This window comes from Phoca vitulina, unplaced genomic scaffold, assembly GCF_004348235.1.
Source record: "Phoca vitulina isolate PV1807 unplaced genomic scaffold, GSC_HSeal_1.0 scaffold1, whole genome shotgun sequence".
NCBI lineage: Eukaryota > Metazoa > Chordata > Mammalia > Carnivora > Phocidae > Phoca > Phoca vitulina.
The window spans coordinates 94,915,396-94,940,305 of record NW_022589704.1 but is presented as its reverse complement, the minus strand read 5'-3'; the positions used below and the strand labels follow the sequence as shown (position 1 = coordinate 94,940,305).

Below are 24,910 nucleotides of genomic sequence, written 5' to 3'. Positions count from 1 at the left end.
TTAATACTCATAAAGTCAGTAACACAGAGCTGTTAGGGAAAATTAAAGTCAAAGGAAATATAATTCCTCCAGAGACAGTGACTTCTGCCACAAGTTATTTTAATAAGAAGAAAGAAATATACTTAGATCTCCCTACCCTTTCCTGAAATGTAACTCTCTAAGAAAATGATTTCTTTTATTCTTTCTATGATGAAACATAAGATGACTATGATGTATGCTTAGTGAACTAGAGCAGTGACATATTTATATCGATTTTTTAGGTCAAAAACATTCCCCTTATATTTCAGCTGAAATATCCAGATGCTGAATGGGGTAGCATTCGGCAGAACTCTAGAGAGACCTGAATAAGTCACGGTATTTTATAAATGAGAATTCTGAGATCCAGCAAGTTTCCTTCAACATATTGTAGGTGGAAACGCTGGGATTAAAACTCACGGCCCTTCCCTCTCAATCTAGTGGCAGCAGTAACAACAATGTTACCAGTATGAACCATAATTTAAAAGGCATACTCTGAAATACTACGGAGGATGTGCTGTTTAAGCTCTTCATGCCTGTGATCTCAAAATCCTCAGAACGGGGCTAGGTGCTATTGTTAGCCTCCTCCTCCTGAAGAAACACACAAGTAATGGCCAAAGTGGTGGAACCAGGATTCAAACTCAGCAAAACTGACAGCAGATTTCTGTTCATTTGAGGGAAATTTGTTTTTCTCAAATTTCCATTTGACTATGCCAGTAGACTTGGCCTCAATTTCAAGACAGCTGTGGTCCTTGGTGGAATGACTCTGAAACACTCTTTTAAAATACATTCCCTTTGGTCATCTGGGCAGCCAATGATAATGATGTGAACTGTGCACTGAATGCAATGGGGTTCTGCTTAGGCACATACATTAGAGGCCGTCAGTGTATTTGCTCAGGGGCTTGAGCTGAATGTCAAGAAACTCTTATTTCATACTTGCAATGCAGAAAGTCATATGGTTGCATACTGACCTTGAGCTAGATTTAGCTTTTGACTTTTTACCTATTTTTCATATTTAATGGAATAAGACCAATTATTTATATTTTATAACTGCAGTTCCAGTATCAGAATGCAATTGGTGCTTATTCTGGACTTGCTGATAGGCAGAAGGTGGCAGACTCAAGAGAGTATGGAGATGGCTTCCTGAACCCGACAAGGAGAGATCAAGGGTTAAATATCCAGAGGCCACGTTCATCACTTTTTCCCCCCATCAGCTCTCTGCTCTGCAGGCACTTCCCTGTTTCTTAGCACGTCCAGAGGAAGAAAGTTAGGAAATGGGGTGAGGGGTGGGGCGGAGAAGACTTCTTCAACAGTCTGTGGACACTTCAGTAGTGGACATTTATGGATAGCAGAGAAGAAAAGCACTGGGAGCATCAGCAAGGCTAACATGCTACTCATTTGCCTTCCAAGGTTTGCCCAGCTCAGTGATCTGTTTGTGACAAGGCTATCAAAAGACCCACTGACAAAGGGATCTCAAACCACCTACATTTCCATTAACCACCCAACATGAGCCTTTCATCCTCATTTAGAGAGACATCAAGGAAATCTTTTTATACTCTCAGCCCATACCAACTCTTATGAAAACATGTCTCATGTTTTCCCTTGCTTGTTATGTAAAATAGTATTTCCTTTAAGTTCTTCTACATTGATCTATTTTAAACTTGAAGGTATGCCCTGCTAACCTGCTGGCATGTGGGGAATCATCCTATCAGTCTGCGAGATTCTAAACTAAAGAAGCCAATAATTAAAATAAGATTCTCATCTTGTAGATAAAGGAAAAGAGGCTCATACAGGGTTAGTGATCTCTTCCAGGTCACAAAGGATTTCGGTTTTAGAGTGGGCACTTCTGGCCCCCTATTCATTGCCAAAATTAAATTTTTCAGAGTGTGCCATATTGTAACAGTCATCCTTCCCAGACCTTCCCAAGAACTACTATTTTTTTGTTAGTGTCTGGCAGTTAGATATGCAGGCAGTATTCCATGTATACATAAACTGTATTTTTATTTAAGAGTAGCAAAAATTTTCAGAGACTGTGTGTGTGTGTGTGTGTGTGTGTGTGTAACTGCTCTGCTTCCCTTCCCTTCTGGTTTCCTAACCCGTCTGTGGAACTTAACCACCACCTTTCTCCAAGTATCATATTGAGGAAAGAAAAAAAAAGCCACCCTATGGTCCTACCTGTCGGCTCCTTCTCAGAACTTTCCTAGGGCTTTATGTGCTTAATAGCAAATGCTACGTATGGCCTCTGGGGACTTATCAGAGGAACTTATCAGAGGAAAGGCCCCTAGTTCTTTCAGCTTTCCTGGGCTGATGACCCATGAGGAGCAGATGACCCATGAGAGGAAAATCTGAAGAAGATAGGTGAAAAATCAGCAAAGGAATGGCAAATGGGGGAGTGCCTTAGAATGGCATACTTGTTGGCTCTAATTATCTATACAAACAGATTGCAATGCAAAGTGGTAATTTAAAAAATCCATTTGCCTATGGAAACGAGGGGCATAATTTATTTTGGCAGCAGATTCCCCTTGCTAATTACATTTTTCATAGGCTGAACTTAAAATTAATCTTCACTCTTGATCATGCAGTGGCTGGGTATTGGTGAGAGGTTGTGGAAACTTTCCTGGGAGTAAGGGGCTGCCAACCCAAGATTAAGAATTTGCCAAAGATAGGGACAACTGGGACGATCTTCATGTGACGAAGCACTTCAAAGAAGGGAGTTTTCACAAAATCAGGAAGTTTGGCTCAGAAAAGAATGGTGGTTAGAGATATAGAATTTTCTCAGCCATTGTTCGAACAGGAACTGATACAAATTAATGTCAGCAATATCCTATTCGGTAAGAAGTAGCAGGTAACTCAGGCAATAACTATGGGCTTTTGGTTAAAGTTTATTGTCAGTACTTTGGGTGCCTTCTAATGGTGCATGTCCAACTCTTGTCCATCTTTTGGGCTCTGCAGTTGTAGTCAAGAACTGTACCAAATACCAATCTCTAACAGGAAACCATTAAATGTCACTGTGCCCATTATATTCTACTAACCCCTACCATTAGAAAGGGCAGGGAGGAAGGAGCTTACAAAGGACCCTAGAGGAAAATGGAGAAAATAATTCAATAGTGTCATATATATATGACATTACATATATATTATGTATGTACATTACATATATTACATTTTACATATAATATATATATATTATATATGTAACTTCAGAATTAAACCCAACATTTGGGGACACCCTTCATTTGGAATTCTGCTTACATTTCTTCCCTGACTCATCCTAACATGAATTGCTTCCCAAGAAGACAACATTTTTTGGTCAAAGTTTACTGCAAAAGAAAAGAACATAATGAAACTGAGACAAGAAGTGATTTTTGGAAGGAAAACTCCAGAAGGCATTACCTTTAGAAAAGTTAGTCATTTAGAAAAATTTGCAGGAGGAGGGCAAAATATGCATACTTCTTATTAGCATCAAAATAGCATTTAGAACAGAATTGCTCAATTAAGGATGCTGAAATTATAACATTTTGCAGAACTTAATAAGATGACAACAATTTGCTTAATTATTGTACTATTTTATCCTATTTCATCACCACAGTACTATTTTAATGGAATAGTATTTGATGCTTTTTAATTAGCATATGTGATTTTTTTTTTCAGACTATGGGACAATGGGTGAAAAGAATACTCATAATTTCAATTAAAATACCCATACTGAAATGGCCATCTCTTCCCAGCGCATGGTGAAGGTATACGGTCTCGCTGATTTGTTAACGATTTTTATTTTGTCCAGTGATAGTTAAATAGGAGCCTGGAGCTGCCTTCCTTTGAGACTTCTCATTTCACAAGATTATCTGACTCCACAGGAAGGAAGGACTTATGACGTGCCGCAATAGAGCACATTTCTTTCTTGCTTATTTACTTAATATTGATGCAATCTTTCCTGGGGATGCCTTTTCCCCTCTTATAATGATTTTATATAATTTAAGTAAAAGTATAGAGTAACATGGCCCTTGTCTAAATTACACAAAAATTAGAGCTAAGTGGTCTGTAAATGATGGCCTAAGTGGGGACATAAGCCTCTAATTAAGGCTCTGAAAGGAGAAAAAGATTTAATTTAGCAAAGAATTAATGGGACTTTTACGCATATTTTAAAATGTATCTAGCAATCCTGAAAATGGATATGGATACGCAGTTACTAGCAGACTAAGTGGAGGTCGGCTACATACATTATTGTATGCATGGAAATAATCTTTGTATTATAATCACCACAGATTAAAATAACTAAAATCCCTGAGGACCCTCATAACGAAATATAGTCTTGGTTTGTAAAGGGAAGAGATTGTGATATAAGATTTTGAACAGTGACTTTATTAAGAAAAAAAAAATGTGATATGTAATGTATTATGTGCAGCTATTGTTTTCATCCCAAGTGACTACAGTGAGAAGAATCTTTTGCAACACAGTTTAAAATAAGCAGATAGCAAATTTACCTTGAGCCCTAGTAGGGGAAAATTCCCTCAAACTCTGAATTTTAAGAGGTTCATGGGTATTCCCATCAATGTGCTATGGTATTAGAATATATCCTATTTTGCATCTAATTTGCTTCCTGTGTAGGCTTATAAGATATAATAAATAGGTTTTCACTGGTCGTCTTGTACCAGTCCCCAAGGAGACTATGGCAATGTCCTCTCTGAAATTAGTAATTCCACATTGATAATTATGGAGATGAAACAAAAAACATTGCATTTTACATTAAAAAAAAAAAAAAAGACTGGCTGGTCAACTATCCAGGTTAATAATATTCCTCTGTATGGAAAAGCTTCCCAGCATGACTAATTTCCTCTTGTAGCTAACTAGAAAAAATTAGCATATCCCAATTGATTATGTATTTTGGGGTGGTTAGGGAATCTTTGTACTTCACAGAAAATAGTAAGAGTGTTTCTTGTAGATATTCGGGAAGGACTAAAGGACACTTATTACTACACTGTGAAAGACTGAAGACGGAAGAACGAAAAGCACAGAAATTACTTTAGCATTAGGAAGTAACAAGTAAGGAAAAATGAAATTGTAAAAGCCAAACAGAGGGTCTTTTTGTTTTTTTGCTATTTCTATGCAGTGAAGATACACCCTAAGCTGTCAGAACCATATTAAATGGGGCATAGTTAAATTGAGTGCCTCAGATAAGGGGCTCTGCCAGGCTATCAAAGTTTTAGATCAGTTGGATTGACTTTCTGGCATATTGCACATTTCCACACGTTCATTCTCTCTCTTCCCTTTCAGTGACACTACAAGGGCAGCCTTAGATATGCTTATAATTTGTGATTTTTTATAATGCAGGGGACATCTACGTTTTCAAAGAAGGGAGGATACCACGGAAGCCCAGAAGAGAAAAGGGGGGAAAAGAAAAAAAAAAAAAAAACAACCTTCTGCAACGAACATAGTTCCCATAGGATTTCCGAGAGTTTGATATAAAAGACGTTATAGCTCTTCAGGGTCCAGAGCTCTTTGAAGGAAAAATGTGCATTTGTTGTCAAGTTGAAGTATGTCTATGAAATTCTAAGGAACCCTAAACATCAATAAGTTATTAAACTAATAATTAATAACTAATAATGCCAATCACGATTACTCCTAAAATCGCCTCTAAACCACTCCAGAAAAAGAATGTATAATTACCAGGTTTTCCCTAAGAAAATAGTAGCAGGTACCATACTTTACAATCTCTTTGACTGCAGTACAAAAATATATGGATACAGTAATTCTGTAAAAAGAATATTTTTGTTTATGCAAGTGCTTCAGAACTTACATAAAGAAACAATGAACATCACCAAATCAATTATGCAAGAACAGAAAGAATGTAAGGAGACTCAGTGCAAATTAAGGTAATTTTAAAAAACTATTATCTGAAACTAGCATGTCCTAGGGAAATAGAAAAATGCCCTTTTTGCCCATTTTTTAAAGGAAATTACCCCCTGAGTTCTGGTTCTCACAATTAAGAGACTGAATAATAGGGAGTCAAGTTCCAAAACAGATTTCTTGGTGAGAGGAATTGGTACATAGATAGAACTTCCAGAAAAAATGAACAGTGCTTAAACCAAATCATCGAAATGGCCAATATTCTCTCCAATTGTTTAGTACTTTTAGTTTCCATAATCACGTCCATTCCTTTTTGTGTCACTGGGAATGAAGGAAGATATGATCCAAACAAATCCCCTGCACAAGAGTATAATTTGAAGATGACACCTGACACCACAGTGTCATTTGCCGGTACTCTGTCTGGTTCCACCGTCCTTCTGAAAGGGGGCTAACACAGCAGCCTTACTGGAGGGAGCGGCCCATTTGCAATCTCGCCGCCACCTCTCTGCGAGAAGCTGTCATCAGCTTTCTCTCCTTTTTCTGGAACTACCCCCCCCCCCCTTGCTCATTTATTTCCAGCAGCAAAGGCAGAAAGAACCCAAGCAGGTTCATTTCAGAACCGGGATGGGTGGAGCACTTACCAGGGAGCCTTTCGGTATTTCCACATCAGCTTTGGTTTTGATGTTTTTCTTGTGGTTTCCTTGAGTGCTCGCAGAGCTACCAGTGAGACAGGAGCCCTGGGAGCTGCCCTTTAACACACTCCTGCAGGAAACATCATTTGATCCACTTTCTGTCTGTTGAGCTGCTTTCTTATCAACTCTGCAGGTAGAAAGTGATTCCTCCGATAAATTACATTGCTCTTCTTCAATCACTACTTTTCCCAATCCTTTCATGTTTAAAGTAAGCTCTTTGTATCTCTGTCTTTAAACCTTTGAGCCATAAATGTTCATCAGTGGCCTTGATCACATCTTCATCTGACATTCCAGTAGTGTGTCAGTTTAGATTTGACAATAATTTATTTTTATTTTATTTTTATTTTTAACTGCTTGTGAGGTGGGGGGAGGAGGGAACAAATTAAAAGCCACCGAGGAGTGATTGCTAAATACATGTCTGGCTTCAGATCAGCGGGAAATGTAATTACCTCTGCAAAGTTTCTAAGTATACGTTTGCTTGGTACAATCAATGAGGTTGGCATACCTTAAAATGTATGTATAATTTTCTTCCATTTCATGCCATGTGGGTACATTCACAGTTCCAGTGTAGGCTGAATTTCTATCAACCTTGATAAAACTTACCATTCTTTCATTTCAAAGACCATTGGTTTGGTTAACAAAGTAACATGGACTAAATTATCATTTTATTGCTAACTTTTATTTCATTGTTTAAATTCTGGCTAATGTAGAAAAGACTGCTACTCTGCATTTATGCTTGTATGAAAACATGCTTGACTGGGGTTTAATGTGCAGGAAGTCAACAGCTCTCCCTGCTTTGGGGGGTATCCTTGACATTGCCCCCCCTCCCCCCCGTCTTCCCTAACACATTACCTGTTCAAAAGTTCCGTCATAAACGTATCTTTTGTGGAACACGTAACAGGGCTGGGTCTATTTCTTGGTTCAAACTTCATTTGGTCATAAATGTCTTGCGGTGTTTTCAGATCATTTTTGCTTTGTAAATTACGGTCTGGACTCTCCACCAACTTGGTGTTCTGGGTAAGTTCATTTTCTATTTTACACTGCAGCTCAGGCTTCTTTTTCTCTTTTTTCTTCTCTGATTTTTGTTGTTTGTTTCCAAACCCCAAACCTTTTGCATCTTTTTTTTCCACTTTGGTTTTGGAGACATCCATTTTCCTGCCACTGAGAGCTGGAAGTCTACTCCTCCGAAAACCAAACCAGCTGGCAAAAGAAGGCCCGGGCTTTGGCTTTGCTTCCACAGAGGGGGACTTTGTTTGCACTTGGCCCTTTTCCACATTTTCCTGAATGCACAACATGACCTTTTCTTCAATTGTGGGTGAGAGGGGGGTTTCGGGGCTCACAGCGCCAGTCCTGGCTGTAGAAGTATCTGGACACCTTCCAGAAGTTTCTAGCTTGGAGGTCATGCTTGTTTCAAAATTAGTTGGATGCTGCGTCCTCCCCGGATTCTGCAGGGCTCGTGGGCAGTCTGTTGGGGTGGGTGGGCATCTGTAGGGATTGCTGCTTGGTTCCTCGGGGAGAGCCTCACTGGGACACCCTCCCTGGGCGTAGCCCTGCTCATCTTCCGTTCCGCATGGGGTGGGGGGCTCTTCAGATTTTGGAGGGACCCTCAAAGGCAACTTGCTTGGGCTCCCATGCTGGCTGCTAGAGCTGCCTGCACTCCCTAGGGAGTCTTGCCTGGAGGAGGGATGCCCCAGAGGCCTCCCTGCACCGGGGAGACCGTCAGACATGGGGGCAGAAGGGGTCTTGTTGGGCGAGCCTTCGGTGGAGGAACTCTGCCGGGTGAGGGAATTGCCTCTCTCAGCAGTGTTGGTGATAATCTGAGTTCGAACTCTGCCGGGCCCTTCCATGGGGGGTGTAGGGGGCTTGTCTCCTGAGTGAGTGCTGAAACTCTGGCTGCGGGCTTTGGCTCCATTCATGCCTAGGGCTGGTTTTAGGTGTGGTTTATTGGAGGAAAGGGATCTTTTCACAGACTTGTTTTCTACCCCATCTTTTCCATCAGCCCCAGGGATGCTGTTTTCCAATGACTCTGGCATTGCTGTTTCCAGGGGAAGCCCTTCAGCCAGACTGTCTTGTGCCTGAAAACCCAGTGGAGTCACATTTCTTTCACCTGCTGTGGTCTCCAGGCTCACTGGATTCCCGGCGCCCTCGGGCTTAGACTTGCTCACAGCCACAGAACTTTTAGACGCTTCATTCAGACTGTCTTTTTCATGTTTCCCTGGCACCGTGGAGCTTTTCCTGAGCAACTGGGGAGACTTCATGAGAACCTTGAGCCCAACTGGGAGGCGAGTTCTCAGGCCTTTCTCATGAGCGTTCTGACAACCATGTGGGGTGTTATGGCTTTTGGAGGATGGTGATGATGAGTGACTGCTAACCTGAGGTGATGGAGACTCATTCACCCCTAAGAAGGAAGGCTTAGGTGATGTGGGGACACAGTCGTTCAGTTGTCCTTTTCTTCCCGGAGACATACTTTTGGAGGACAGGATTTCCAGTGGGTCATGGGCTGAAGGACAATTCTTGGGAGTCCGCAACCCAGTGTCTGTCTGTGTGGTCCCAAGCGTTTGGTGAGGTGGGGTTTTGGGGACACCTCTCTTTGGAGAGACCTTTGGGGGCCCTGGGGTCATCACAGCAAAGGAGCTAGAGGGGCTATGCGTCGAACATCTGGTTTGAATCCCTGTTTCTGTGGAGGGCGGAGGGTGAGTGAAGACAGGCTTTCTGAAGGCCACAGAAGCTTTCTTCCCCGGCACTTCTGCCATGATCTGATTAGAAGAAATAATAGGAACAGAGGATCCTTTCAGAGGGGGTGGTTTGTATACGGTCCTTGCTGCTTCACTGGGGACCCTGGTTTCTGGCTTGGCAGATGAGGGTGGTGGCAAATAGTCATAACTGGGCCTGATGAGAAGGGAGCCTGACCTGTCTGGAGGGGGTGGGGGGGACGGGGACTTCCTCCCTGCCTCTGGCCCAGAGTCACAGTGTTTGTCCCTTGTCGGGGATTCTCCATTGTCACTAGGCTCAATGAGGGACTTTGGCAGCAACTGTGACGCTGGGATCTGACTCTTGGAGCACGGGACCCAATCCTTTCTGCTGGACATTTTGGAGCCATGAGGCAGTTGGCTGGGGTATTTTGGAATGTGTGAATCTGGCCGTAAATCAAAAAGGGGTGCCAGGCCCTCAGTCTTCTTAAACCGTGAGAGTTTCCCAGGAGCTAAGGCTGGTGATTTTTCAAGAGACACTGGGCCAGAGGAGGGGACTCTCGCGGAGGCTTCGGGCTCCCTTATTTTTGATTTCTGAGGTGAAGCCTTGCCCCTGGCAGGGATTTTTGTCAGACTCTGCTTTTGATAGATACCCATGGACACTGAAGACCTGGAATTACTCTTGCATGACAAATTGAGTGTTGGTTTGGCCGGTCTTCGTCGCTGAGTACTTTGCGTTACTGTCCTGGGGCTGAAAGAGCCACTGGGTGCCACGGCAGCATTATCTACATCACCTTTTGGAACGTTTTTCTCAGTTTCCTCTTCAGGTCTCTTTAGGAAAGTGTAGTCTCTCGCAGCAGCTCCTGGCTGTAAATGAACAATTCCCTGAGGTAAAAGTTCAGTGTGTTCTGCCTCGGGCCCAGCAGGGGCCTGGTTGATGGAGATCTCATTTCTGGTAACAGTGACAATGCCCGTCTGGTGAGAGCTGAATTCAATGGGCTCACCATGGTCGGCATCAAATATAACAGTAATGCATTCTTCTGAAGAAGTCCTCTTTACAACCCTTTGCTGCTTAATGAAGCTGAACGTCTTTGGCCGACTCTCTAAGGGGATGGGCACTTGTTTTTCCTCCTCATCAGGAGACCTAATTTGAGATTTTCCAAATCCCAGGAGGATGTCCAGATTCTCCATGGACTTGTCAGTGTCAGCAGTCAGTGACAAGTCTGAAGGGCTTTTCTCGTCACTGCTACCTATGTGCAACTCGTCGAGGGCTTCATTGTCATCGGTGTCTGAAAGCTGGAGACTGAGAGCCACACGGCCAGAACCACGGCCGCGTGGCTCCCTCTCTCTCCGTACCTGAGGCACCTGCATACTTGGGCACAGCTTCCTCTCCAAGGGGCATTTGCTGGCACAACTGGTCAGCTTTTCAGGCCTTTCCCTGGGGTAAACTGAGGATGTGCCTTCTGAAAAGTGTTTTCTATTCAGCTCCCAGCCGAATAGGCTGTCAGAAACACTGTGGGTTAATTTACGACTGTGCACCCTGCAGCCCTGGCTTGGAACTGCCTGGAGCAAGGCTAAAGAGGAAGAGTCCTCATCGGCATCATCGTGGGAATCTGTGTCATAAACAAATGTCTCGTGGGGCTCCTTACAGGGGCTCCTCGGGTCAGCCACTTTGCAGGGGGGATAGTCCTTGAGGCTGCTACTCTTAATTCCTGGTGAATATATCCCTTCATTGGAGTTCATGCAATCTTTATAACCCCATTTGGTTATCACTGACGGGGGTTCAAGTAGCACTTTTCGTTTCTGTAGCTTCCTCAGTCCTTCCAAAATGTGACTTTCCTTGATACGAGTTGGAGGTAGTTCATCGGTAGGACTAGCAAAGCCACTCGGGAGCGAAGAGTCAATGCTTAGCCTTTTATCCCAGTTTTGTGATGATTTCTAGGAAAGAAAAGTAGGTATCAGAAATCACTGAACCACATGGATCACAACTGTAAAAAGGAAAAGTCTGTCATTAGACTTGATTCTAGTGGTTAAGTATTCATCTATAAATGCATATTTTAATGAATTAATGCAAATTAATCATTAACTATGCAGCAAATCTTTGCTTTGGCAGCTTCTGAGCTAAGGAGCCCATGATATAATGAAGTAGTAGATAAGCACCCTGCCCTCGAGGAGCATGCAAGCCAGCAGGGGAGAGGAGACTGGGCACAAATAACCAGAAGTCAAGGGAGCAAAGGACAAATACAAATGTAGTAGGAACTCCAGAAATTCAGAGGAGAGAGATCAAACCTCTGCTAGGAAAAACCATGAAAGGCATACGAGGAGGTTTTTGTTGTTTTGTTTCGTTTTGTTTTGTTTTTAAACCTGCCTAGCCCTTGAATGAAGGATGAGTTTGCCTTAGTTGAAAAATGGGGGAAATGATTTCTGGGTAGAAGAAGTGGGATGTCAAAGATCTGAATTGTGGAGATAGGTTCAAGGTACACTTAGGAAATAACCGGAAGACTATATGGCCTCACTGTATAGTGTTTACAAGAGGTAGAGAGGGCAAATGGAAAAGCAAGTTGGTCCCCAACTCTATGGTCCCTTCCACTCTAAGATTTGATAGTTCTGTGACTTCATTTGACAGAAAGGGAACATCTGTGAAACACATACATACATATCTAGCCGTGGGACCATGGCTGTTAGAACCCTATAGTAATGATTCACCTACCAAGAAAGGTCCATTTCCTGTCCCTCCTACCATCTCAAATACTAGGGCTAGTTTTGACGAAGAAACAACACAGAACAAGCATCATATCCCGCACAGACCTTCCTATTTTTCACAGTAGTGCTAACAAGAAGTGGAAGGGCAGAAGGAGAGAGCCAGCATTTCCCGAGCTTCTGCTGTGTAGCAGCCACTTGAACAGGGCTTTGATTTAAAATTCAGAACACCACCACGAGGGAGACATTATCAACCCTATTTTACTAGGGAGGAAACTGAGAGGCAGCATGGTTAGTCTGTTGGAGATCACACAGTTAAGGACGAGCTGGAACAACGGTTTCCGCTCTGGTTTCCTGGGCTCTTCCTATGACTCAGTTCCAGAGTGGTGGTGCGGTGATTCGCACCCGGGCAGGCTGGCTCTAGCACCTGCACGCCTATTGGCGATGCCATGTTACCGGAGCCAAGCTGGACCTCTGTTCTCTCCTCTGTATTAGTCAAGGTCATAATAGAGACTGTAGGGTCTCCTCACGCCCCTTTCTTGAATGGAACCTGCAGAGTTTAATCATAAACCAAGACTCAGGGAAATCAGTGGGATTTGGGCACCGACCTCAGTCTTTTTTTTTTTTTTTTTTTTTTAAGGCTATATGATTAACGGTGAAGAACTTCGGTGAGTGAATCTGGTGGTTTCAGATGTGTGCTCTGTGCCCATCTTGGCTAAGAGCGCAACTCCCATTGGCATCTCCACACTAGCTGCTCCCGCCCCATAACTGAACACAGACCGTGTGCTTGTATGCAGAGGCTGAGAAAGTGTCAGAAATTTACACTGGAACCTTGGCCTTTTAGTAAGCGGTGAACATTTGCTTCCATTTAAGACATTTCCATTAAAATTACTCTTGCTATCAACAACAACATATGGTGTTTATTTGTTTTTTTATCTGTTATATGTTTATTGTTTTTAAGTCAAATTATATATTTTCTTCAGAAAATTCTCCAGGGTCAGAAGTTGCTGCGGATGGATGCTATTTGGTGATGCTACCCCTTTCCTCTCCTTTTCCTCTACGCCATTAAAAATTTCTTTGGAAATCAGGAGAAATCCCGTTAGTGAGTTTGGGTATTAGAGACTGACATAGGCAGGCTGCTGCTGCTTGGATTTCAAAGAATTTCCATGATCCTGAGAGTCACATTCACAATAAGAGAAGCCAGCAAAAGTACCCTGCAAGAGCTTGAAAAAGGCAGATTTGTTCAACCCATGGAAGATGTGCTCAGCCCACCTCCCCCTGCTTCTTCATAGCCTTCCCCCCTGCGGTCTGATTCATCCCAGGGCCAGTGGCTGTAAACCTCCCAGGGCCCCGGGCTCTCATCCTGTGAGATTAGTCACATTCCTCAATCAGTTTTCCACAGGATGTTATGGTATTTAATAACTTGAGAAAAGTTTGGGACAGTCTGGAAAATTGAAAAAAATAAAAATAAAAAAAGCATGCATCCCCTGTAGGAGAGATGGGAGCAGGACTGACATTCCCACAGACAGCTTCATGCTTTGCTTGGAAAACAGCTGTTCTTGGGAGCAGTGGAATTGGCTGAAGGGTGCACCTGATAAAGCAGGGGCCTGGGTTTGATGCCCACAGTCCTTTCTTATTTCTTGACTGGACAACAGTTCTGCACATTTTTTCTTAAAGGACATTCTTGGTCTTAATATAACAATCCATCCCAAGCTTGGCTGATTCAACAAAGCCACTAGAGCAGAATGGTAAAGAGTGAAAGTTCTGGAACCAACTAGCCAGCTCTGCCACTTACTAGCTATGAGAACTTTGGCTAGCTACTTAATTTCTCAGCACCTCCATTTTCTCATCTGTATAATAGGGAAATAGGAGAGCCTATTTAACTAGGCTCTTATGAGCACTGAATGAGCTAATACTTGTGAAATACTATACCAAGGCTGCATCCCACATGGTAAGTACTTGTGACTTAGACCCAGATTCCTCCATGTAGGGCAGCCTAATGCATCTCATGCAGGCTTCCTTTCTGTTTCCATACAGAACAATATTAAAAAAAATACTTGTGAATTATAAAAGAGCCATTGGTCATATATTTATTATTCTGTAAGTTAATACTGTAGTCCCATTCAAATTCATATTCTATGAGTTTATTATTTAAGTGAATACTAAATGAGTACATGGCACACGGTAAGCACTGTAGAAGTTCCTGAAATAATATAAATTTAAATGTCTCGATGGGGGTGGGTCCAGTTTGCTGGGTCCTTGAGAACTGGGACTCTTCCCTGTGACATCTCCAGATCATGGCCACCTGAGTGTGTACAAAGTGCAGAAGAACTTAATTTCTCTGTTTTCAGGGAAGAGGTTTCCCTACAAGATCAAAGATTATTCAAATTGGAAGAATTTCAGAAAAAAAAGTCAAGGCAAGACAAAGAAAGACAAGATTAAGGCTCTGAGTAGGAGAGGGAGGAAGAAGGTGAGTGAGGAGAGCAGAGCAGGGGCCATGGAGCCCGTGACAACAACAAAGACAGGGAACATCCCTGACCGGGCTTCCCAGTGTGTTAAGAGCCAGGCCCCAGCAGACATTACTCAGAACTCTGAACATCTGCTCAGAAGGAACGACTCTGATAATATACACACTTCATATTAGGAGGCTGAGTCCAAGGGAATAAGCTTGAAATTCAAGCTCGAAATCTTTTTCCAAGTTCTTATTCAGAATATGACAAAGCTACTCCCTCACTACTATTTTCTGCAGTTATGGACTCTTCCTGGTTTCTATGCTTCCAAATCATAAATGGAGTTTACACAAATGATAGAAACATGACCTCCAAGCCTTCTGATTCAGGGTTTCCATGCTTGTGTACTCTTTGCTTCTCTTCAACATCGGGAAGCTGCAAAGACAGCTATTCCAAACACTCGGCTTACCCCAGTGTGCAAAGGTGTTCGTTCAGAGCCTGAAAGAATCTTCAGTCGTGTGGGCCCCCTTTCAGATGGGAGCCATGGAGCAGCAAGAGTTGGTAAATAACCCAGTACAAGGACTCCTGGCATCTGAGCATCTGAGCAGGGGCATGCCTACCTCCACGGAAGCCACAGTCCCTGTTGCCCACCATGGTATTTTCTCTCTCTGCCATACCACCCTCCAATTTATAGTCAATTAGTGTTTTATGAGGCTATAAAATTGAGTAAAGGAGGTCAATATAATACACGCTATGCTTGAGTACTAAATTCCGACAAAGCTAATGATACTTTCAAAATTTTAGTCATTTATTCTGAGATGATGCACCACCTCCCTATTGTCTGGTGTGTGGGGGTAATATTCTCTTTGAGTTCTCAAGGGATGCTCAGGCTGGGATGGCTTGGCAAGTGGCCTTGCTCACTCTCATTTGCAGTGGACATTTACAAGTCTCTCTGAGCGTCACAGTGATAGTGTCCATAAAACTAATTGGAAATGTCTGAGTTGGTCTGGAGCGTGGTCAGTTCCATTAGGCCAGGGCTCTGGGTTCCAACTTGATATAAATCTATGAGCTTGGTGGGCTCCAGCAAAGCACAGAAGGAAAATTCTTCCTCCTCCAAACTCCCTCCCATGCCATTCAAGTCATTTGGGTCAAATCATCCCTCGACTCCTCACTTGCTGTGTGACTTCTGGCAAGTGATTTAACCTTTCTGAACCAGCTTCCTCTCCCATATCATGGAGAAAATGAGATCCCCGTGTCTAGTTTTGTGAGGAGTAAATGAACAGGTACTAAGCAAAGGGTCATTCCCTTCTTAGCTCTCCCACCCACCTTCCACCTTCCTACCGGAAGAGGATTCTTCTCTGGCTCACTCTGATGATAAAGTGCCTTGAAAGGAGCCTTACCCTTTTCCTGAGGTTCTTTCCATCATGCCACGTGTAGGAGGAACCACTGGAGTACTCGCTGCAGGTGCTCGAAAGGGACAGCTCACTGCTGCTGCAGCTGTTTCGAGGACAGAGATGACCAGGGATGACAACCCCCAAACCAGGGCATTTCAAAGCCCAGACTCCTGATTTTGCATTCGGCTGGCATTCCTAAAAAAAGCAGGAGAGCTCTGAGCAAGGGCTTTGCTTCGGGGACAGCGGATACCAAGTCAACATCATACTGAGGTAGAAAGTGATGAGAAGGTAGCCCAGTGATGAGAAGCCCAGCTTTTGGGTCAGACACACTAGGGGCTCCAATCTCGGCTCTGCCTCTTACTAACACACTAGGAGGGATTATTTAATCCCTTAGAGCTACATTTTTAAAAAAGTGAATAATGATAACACTGCCTACGTTATGGGGTTACTGCAAAGACCAAATGGGGTTCCAGATTAGAAGCATATTGCAAAGTACCTGGCCTAAGCAGGTGCTTGATTATGATGAGCTGCCATCACCCTTAGGCAGAATTACCACAATGGAGTTTCCTACTTTATCCAGGCATACTGGTCAAAGAATCAGATCAATATCAAGACACGACTAATAGTCCAGAAGAATGAAGACAGGGTAGCATCTTTGGTTGTGGGGTTCAAGAGCATGAGCACTAGACTAGGAGTCTAGCGACCTGGATGTCACATTGCCAGTGGTATGAGATATTGAGCAAAGAAATCATTTAACTTCCATGGACCTCAAGGTCTTCCTTTGTAGGGGAGGGAGTTCTACCAGATTACTCCCAGGGTCCCCTATGGCTCTGACAGCCTCATTCCAAGTCAGGAATCAAAGGCCCAGGAAGCCATGGAAACAAGTGGAACACTAGGGCAGAATCATGAGGTTCTGCTGTAAAGGTTATAGAACTTTTCATATCAGCCGGTTGTCCAAATGATAAAAACTGTCACATTGACTAGATTTGGATTCCATGCAAAAGACCCAGGAGGTTAGAATTCTAGAGGGTCTGTAGAGGCACAGGCGACAGAACTGTAAACATCCAGCACATCCTGATAGCCACCTTCTCAGCCCCTAATGTAACAGATGAAGCTCCAAGAGCTGGACAAGCTAAATTAATTTAGCATCCTGATCACGAGAACAAAGTCTCTCCTTACAGTCTCATTCCACCCCCCTATCTATATAAAGCTTGTCTCGGAAAGTCTTTGATGGGGAACCATCTGTCTTTGTGTCATTCGCAGAATGGCAAAGCCTCTTAGTTATGCAATTTATTGACACTTTACAGGCGCCTTTAGTACCTGAGTACTTATCACTGTTCTCCAAATGCAATTCCAGCTGACGGTGACCAAACACCCACTTGAGGAAGGCAAGGCGTGCTGTCCTGGGAGTATTCGAGGTACATGCTAACCCCCCATGTAAGTACAGAGGGTAGGTTTAATTTCAGCTCTAATCAATATCCATAATGCTTCACAAGGTTAGATGTTCAGTATCAGGCATCTGCCTGCTCTCAATATCTCATTTTTGCTGCAAAACCATCGCTTTAAGTGATCTAAAAATGCCAAGAAATTTTACTACTAGAAATCCGGCTCTGAAGCTCACAGAAAGAAGAAACTTGTCTTAAAATGGAGCATTCAGCAATATCTGTTGATTTATGACCTTGTTTACTGCTGCACGTGGCTTGGTTAAGGCGAGTTTGTATTTGTGTCGCGACCGATGCCTACAGGCAGCCGTGCCGTTGTGCGGGAGGGCCCGACACTGACGCATCAGCCACTGCACACATCTGGAACAAGCTTCCAGAAGTCACACATCATGCTCTACTTCTACTTGCGTGCTTTCCACGTTCGCCATCCCCAAACCTCTCGCCTATTTCATCGTTTGATTAAGCGGCGTGGTGGTTTTCTTTAGGACTGCCTCTGCTCTGACGGGTAGGTCTGTCTCCAGAGAGAGACTGTGTCTGTGTCCTGCACGAGGCCATCCAGATCTAAACTTTTCTAGAAAATATGCCGTCTTCACGCTCTGCACAGCTTCTGGTTACAGCTTGGGCTCCACCTTTTCCCGAAGTACTGAAGCTTATGTGATTTCCCTCTCTCTTCCCCACCTGTTCCTTCCCACCACACCTCTCAACATGGTATCTGTTTTTACAACTCAACTCAATTCGCAGGCCTCTTTCTACACACAAGCATCGGACTCTCCCAGTTGTTGCCCCTGTGTGTACCTCCGGGATGATGCTGGATTCAGAGAACAGGAAATTTGACCTCAGAGCTAGCAAAGGAAGGAACTGCTGCTGCTTCTGCCTTGACCATGAACTTGAGATGCCCAGATGGGATGGAGGATACTTCGGGGAGGTGGGGAAGGCCCATCAGTGCGGTGTAGAGGCAGGTGGGGTTGGGGGTGGCAAGCAGAGAAGTGTAGGCTTCTCGGACTTCAGTGCGCACATGTATCATCTGCGATCTTGCTAAATGCAGATACTGATTCAGGCATTCTGAGGTAGAATTAGGAGATGTAGTATTTTGGGGACACTCCCAGATGCTTTGATGCTGCTGGTCTAGGACTTTGAGTAGAAAGCCCTGAGGGGAAGCTATGAGACGGGTCTACCTCCTATGTGGGTTACTTGGTAGCGAGTTGTGTCACCTCACAGGCTGACCTGGACTGTGTGGAGCAGGATGAAGGGAATGGTCAAAGCCTACCCATGGGCCAGTGCACTGGGGAGAGGGTGTGTGTGTATGTGCGCACGCGCACATGTGGTGGGGCAATTACTGAGTAATTCCTTACAAAGAAGAGGGCTAGGGGCGCCTGGGTGGCTCAGTAGGTTAAGCATCTGCCTTCTGATCAGGTCATGATCTCAGGGTCTTGGATTGAGCCCCACCTCTGCCTCTGGCTCCCAGCTCAGCAGAGAGTCTGCCTCTCCTTCTCCCTCAGCCAACCCCCTGCTTGTGTGCATGTACTCTCACTCTCTCTCAATTGAATAAATAAAATCTTAAAAAAAAAAAAAAAAAAAAGAGGGCCAGTCCTCCATACTGGGACATTATATTTCCCCCACCTTAAACAATCAATGTTTGAATTTAATAAGGGATCCAGAATCTCTGACATCATGGCTGCAAGGCGAGCTCCTTTTTCCTGCAGTTTCCTTCATCTGCATATGATTATCAAGCAGGATTATCTACTGCAGTGAATAACTAACTGCTCTGTGGTTGAGTGCTTGAACTCTAAAGCCATTTACTAGGCTGAAATCCTAGCTCTTCTACTTACTAACTCCTTGACCTTGGGAAAGTTACTTAACCCTTCCATGCCTCAATTTCTTTCTTTGTAAATGGAGATGAGGAAAGCACAGACCACCCAAGATCCCTGTGAAATCTGAACTGCCCCTCGCATATAGTAATGCTTAGTAACATTCAGGTGTTGCTACTATTAGTATTTTTTTAGATACACATGTCTTGACTCTCAAACTAAATCCTAAGTTTATAGTCTCCCAAAGAGACCCTATGTTGTACTTACTGTACCCAGTGCTGTCTGACGCCTAGTACACCAGAACAGGGCTGAGCAAAAGCCAAAAGTGTGGGTGCACTTTGTTTCCGGGAAGTCCTGATACAAGCTTCTGGAGAGACATGCTAGCAGATACCTCTCTGGTATCATTCCCCATCTCTGCCGCGGTGTTCTGTGGCTGAGGCATGGTACCGAGTTCGAAGAAGAATGGAAGAGGGCTAAACAGCGGAGATCTTATTATTGTCCTAACATTGTTAGCAAGCACTGTGGTACCTGCATTTTATGTCATGTCATCCTCACCACAGTTTTCAGAAACAGAAAAGAAGTATCATTATGCTCGTTTTTCAGATGAGGAAATTGAGGCACAGAGGCATTAAGATCTTGCATAAGGTCCCCCGGCCAGTACAACACTCTAATATTGGGCCCAGGTCCTAGCCCCTCTGCTATACCACCAAGTAAGGCCCTTGACAATAAGCAGAACTCCTGGACGAATACTGACCACCAAGCACCCAACTGGGAAGAGTTCTAATTAGTAACAGATAATGATTATTATTAAAATTATTCTCTGCCCAAGAAAATGTATAGTGGTTTCTGCTGTAACATTATCTTACTTATGTGGACTTCACTGGCAAAATAACCCCTGCTTGCACTATTCGAAATGTACTTTTCTCACTGTGTGTTTTAGATTATTACCGTGGGTGACTCGTAGGCTTTAACATCCTTACTGTGAAAAATGCACTACAAAATCCGCAATTTCAGTTAAAAAAAGGAGACAGAGAGAATGATGGCAAGAGTTTCTTGTGTAAAAACTGCACACTTAAAAAATTCCTGACCTTAAGGCCCTGTGATAGATTGGATGCCATTAAGGTCTTCATGAGTGTTTAAAGTGACAGCATTCCACTGAAATTTAATTCCATTCTAAACTGAGAATATTTACCTTCAATACAGAATATCCTCCGTACACTGATAAAATTATACAGTAAAATCAAAAGCCAATTATCCACAAATGTTCATCCGTCATTGTTTTAGGCGTAACATTTTTCATTACATATTTATTTGGCTCTTGTATTTTCCAAGTTACTTGCTTTATGTCAATGAGAATTAAAAGCCACGCTGGTTAAAGTTTTGCCCAATAAGCACAAAGCTAACCCTAGCTAAAGAAAAAAAATGTATAGCCCATGAATTTTTAAAAGTTCATACATAATATATCATAAAAGTAGGATGAATAATATAGGCCATGGGCTTTAATAAAAAGCTCCTTGACCATTTCTCAGAGACTTTGAGATGTAATCAATACTCAAAAAGGTATCTTGGGGACAAAGCCAAGATTTATGGTATTTTTGCCGGGAGTGACACTTTCTGCTTACTCTATCAGCTGGGGGACATGATATTGAATTTCAGAGAATACAAGAAAGGGAGGTATTTTTATCTGCCTGACAATGCTTCAAGGATGCACTTTATGGTTCACTTGTGACATCATATTTGATGGAAGGAAAATAACCTAAACAAGCGATCTGAAGGTAAGAGGGATACTCACATGCATCTCAACATCAGTCCGTGACTGCGTCAGACTTCGGCTTCTTTCCACATCTGAAAGCAAATCTCCAGATGAAAGATCTAAGATGCGTGAGTGAAGTTTCTAGGTAAAAACAAGCAGAAACATTGCATAGTGATGACTTAATTGTTTGTTTCAAAATCCTGCCTCCGACAGCTAAATCTCCAAGGAGTTGACGTTTCTAGATTAGATAATACATAGCCTAACTCAAAAAAGTTTATTCTAGTTTATCGGCAACCCATATATATATATATATATATATAGATAGATACATATAGATATATATAGATATATCTATATATGTGCAAACTCGAACTTATAAATAATAATCACAGTCTGTCAGTCATCTGTGTTGGAAAATCAGTAGTAGGAAAAAGAAAGTAGTAGGTGGAAAATAAGTAGCAGGAAAAATGTGAATCATCCAATACACTTATAGGCTAGTATGAAAATTAACTTTTGATATTCACATTAGAAAACAATCCCCATGTTAACCTTATTATGTTGAGCAGCGGTTAAAATCTGAGCAAATAATTATAAAAGTGACCTTATTTTTAAACAGCATTGATCTTGTGAAATCTTCCCTTGGACACATTTTAACTCAAAGTCATTAATGTCATCTGTTAGGAACAATTAATGTGAATAGAAAATAATTGCATCTGGGATCTGGGGACTTGGAGGATTTTGTGCATTAATATTCACATGCTATTTGATTATATACTCAATTCTTTATTTCAGCTTTGCAGCGGTGGCCTGCTAACCCAGGGACATTTCACTATATTAATCTTTATACTAATTACTAAGGCTTTTCTGTGGACATTAAATTTGATCTGTTTAATTGCAAATACAATAAAACTCGTGATTTATGTCTAATGTTTCTGCTAGGCTGATGACATTTTAAAATGGTACTTGTAGCCTGGTTTGTCTTGGTTACAACTTTTGTGACTTCAGACACTAAAAAATCGAATTGAGTAGGTAAATAATATGGCTAAGCATGCCACCCTCACCTCTGCAAAGTTTTTCTGTTCCTTTTCCTCCCTGGAAAGGCCTTGCTGCATACTGATGTTGATCTAGGAAATGTCTCAGATTCTGTGCCACTAATTAATGTTAGGATCATCTTGGAGTACAGGGGTGGCCCCACGGGTCCCTCTGTCCCCGCAGACCTACCATGTTGTCAACAGGGACCATAAACTCCACGAACACGAGGCACATTCACTACGTTCTCCATCAGACTACTCCCCACAGCCTGAACTTGCGTGAGAGCCGTGTGTACTTGCTTCGCTGGCCACTCAACAAACAAGGCTACAGCAGCAGATAGAGGGAGGGCGCCCAGGTAGGACTGTGTTGCATCCCTCTGCAGGAGCAAAGGTATTTTTTTCTGCTACGGATCATCCTCCTTCTTCCCAGTGAAGCTCTAAATCACTCTTTGCTTCAGACCAATACTTGGGCTTCTCCCAATCTGTTTGGGAGCTACTTTCACCAAAAAGGGCTTAAATCCTAACCTTGGTTGCCTGTTATTTTGAAAATTCTAATTTCTCCAACAGAGCTAAGGCATCAATAGGTAACTACAATCAGGATGTTGTTTCTGCACGATTTTTATAATCCTTACCCCAAGCTCCCTCTAGAAACTGAATCTCCTGGGGGCAACAGTCATTTAATCCCTGGGACCTGTCACAGTGTGTAATACTCAGTGAGTAGCAAGCACCCTACTGATACTTGTTGTAGTCCATAAAGAAAAAGATGTCTTTATATTTTTCCCACCCACATATAGGTTTTAAAGCTTGAGAGAGTACCAAAAGAATGATAATGTTCTGAGACCTAAGGAAACACTTATCAATATGCAAACAGTCCAAGAAGTTATAGGAAATGACATTCAAGAAAAGAAATGATGAATTTAAGTGGTATGTCATGTGATTTTAGGGAAAAGTCTTTCTAGATTAGACATCTGAGGTAATTTGGTTCATGGTTGCTCTTCACTCCTTATCAAATACATGATGTCATCCTTTGCTTTCTGCATGAATATATGTATAAATGCATCCTCCTAAATGATGTTATATTTTAGCAGTTTATACCCAAACACTCAGTTCCTCTCAGTTGAAGTCAGTAACACTGTGTGGGAGAGGGGACAGGTCCTGGGACAAGGGGACAGGTGACCTGAGCTTCAGCTCCGTCTGAGGCTCAGTGTTACCAGGTCTTGGGAATGTAACTGAAGCTCTCTGTCTCAGATTCCTCCCTGGTTACAGAGGGATGGGAGTGGCTGTTGAACCTACTCTACAGGTAGGGAGAGGAGTTGCCATAGTCAGGACCAAGACTAGGTAAGAGAGTACACTGAAATTCACAGAACTAACCAATTCACCAATTAGTTGTCAAAACTGAGAATTGGTGGTACTAGGTAATTTCTTGAATGCTAAGGCACACGTGAATCCTCTGTTGTTATAGTTTCCACATATGTAAGGCAAATACAAACTGACTTGGCAAACAAAATCTATTTCTGAGTTAAGGCCATAGGCAAGAAAACGGTACGTAAATATCATCTTTTCGCACAACTTGCTTTAAATAATAACCATGAAAGCTCAGAGATGTTCCAATTCTTTTTTGTTGCTGGTGTTACACTTTCTTAAAATAAGAATTTTTATGAAAGGCTTATATTTTCACACCTATATAGCTGTATTTTATATTATAATAAATATATTCTCACAGAACGCACATACGGGGTATGCAAGAGAATAAGCACATCGCTTTTCAAATTGGTACTGTGATGTTATCTGTGCTTAATAAAGGGCTCGGTGCAAAGTAGGTAGAAGGTATACATGGGGAATTCAATTAAAGCTATTGTCAGAAAGAGTAAAACTGACAGGAGAATACCGTGACCTCTTGAAAGAAGTCTATGTGCTTAGAGGGAAAATTCTCAGCACATGTCTACTTATAGGTCATGTTCACTATTAGTGTCCACCTGGATTAACATCTCTCACCTGAAATAATTCAAACTTAGAATTTTTAACCTGAAAAGCTAGAGGAATCTTGGATTGAGATATGATTATTTTTTAACGTTTTAGACTCGAGAGGTAGCCAGATTATTCAGTATAGGTTTCAAATTGACCTCACATCGCCTCTTATATTATCTCTGTAACTGAGATTCCACTTGGTCTTAGAAATAGAGACTCCCGGCCTCACACATTTCCTAACCAGAGGTCAGTGAGATCTTTTCGCTCAAACGCTCTCTTTGATGAGAACAGACTACCCCTCCCTTTCCGGCAGACTAGTCTCATTGTCTCTGGAATGAGACCCTCTCACTTCTGAGCTGATGCTTTTGTCTATTTTCACATGGTGCACTCTCCCTGCTCCTACCCACCTGAGACCTGCTCATCATGCAGGACTGCATTAAAACCCTTTCCATAAGACTGTCATCTCTAGGCCGTACTGGCTTCCACACCTAGCCAGATGATATCCCTGGTCCATTCTGGCCGTAGCTGAGGGGCATGATTACTGAATTGCTCCCATGTTTGGGTCTATTTTCCTAACAGGATGATGGGCTCTGTGAGAATGCAGGACAAACCCTGTATTTCTGCTTTGTCCCTGTAGCAGGGACTGGCTGTCATGGAACGGATTCCCGCTTCTCTCTGGGCACACAGCTGGACCGCATTTCCCAGACTCCTTTGCAGCTGGTGTGGTCTTATGACACGGTTAGCGCCAGCCAGTGGCGTGTGAGCAAAAGCGATGTCTCTCCTGGCCCAGGACTGTCTTTAGCATGGGGGGTGCCATGCTCTTTCCCCTTCCACTGGCTTGATGCAGCCAACTAAGCAGAGCAAACTCGCAAGCCACGTGTTAAAGATGGAGCCACCAGAGCAGCAGACACGGAGTCCCCCCCTCTCCAGTTAATGATGGCAGCGGGGACGGGAGCCCACTGTGCCCTTGGGCTTCCGAGCTGGGCTGGAGGGCCAGTTTCCCATCGCCTGCTTCTCTCCTCACTCACGGAGCTGCCGTTCTGCAGGTGCCCGGTGAAGTCTCCTTGCATTTAACAGAATTCTGCCTCTGGGTTTTGCTCAGCATGGAAATGAGGTCTTA

At 43.0% G+C, this 24,910-nt stretch overlaps 1 protein-coding gene across 14 annotated transcripts in view; it reads right to left on the bottom strand.

The window, feature by feature from the left end:
* NCKAP5 (NCK associated protein 5) overlaps positions 1-24,910 on the bottom strand; it is a 974,611-nt gene that overhangs the window by 93,532 nt on the left and 856,169 nt on the right. For all 14 annotated transcript variants that reach the window (XM_032411698.1, XM_032411742.1, XM_032411716.1 and 11 more), the window contains 4 exons: positions 20,831-20,932; positions 15,795-15,983; positions 7,407-11,182; positions 6,504-6,681 (listed from right to left, as the gene is read on the bottom strand). In XM_032411698.1, coding sequence (XP_032267589.1) covers positions 6,504-6,681; positions 7,407-11,182; positions 15,795-15,983; positions 20,831-20,932 — 4,245 coding nt within the window. The remainder of the gene's footprint in view (positions 1-6,503; positions 6,682-7,406; positions 11,183-15,794; positions 15,984-20,830; positions 20,933-24,910) is intronic.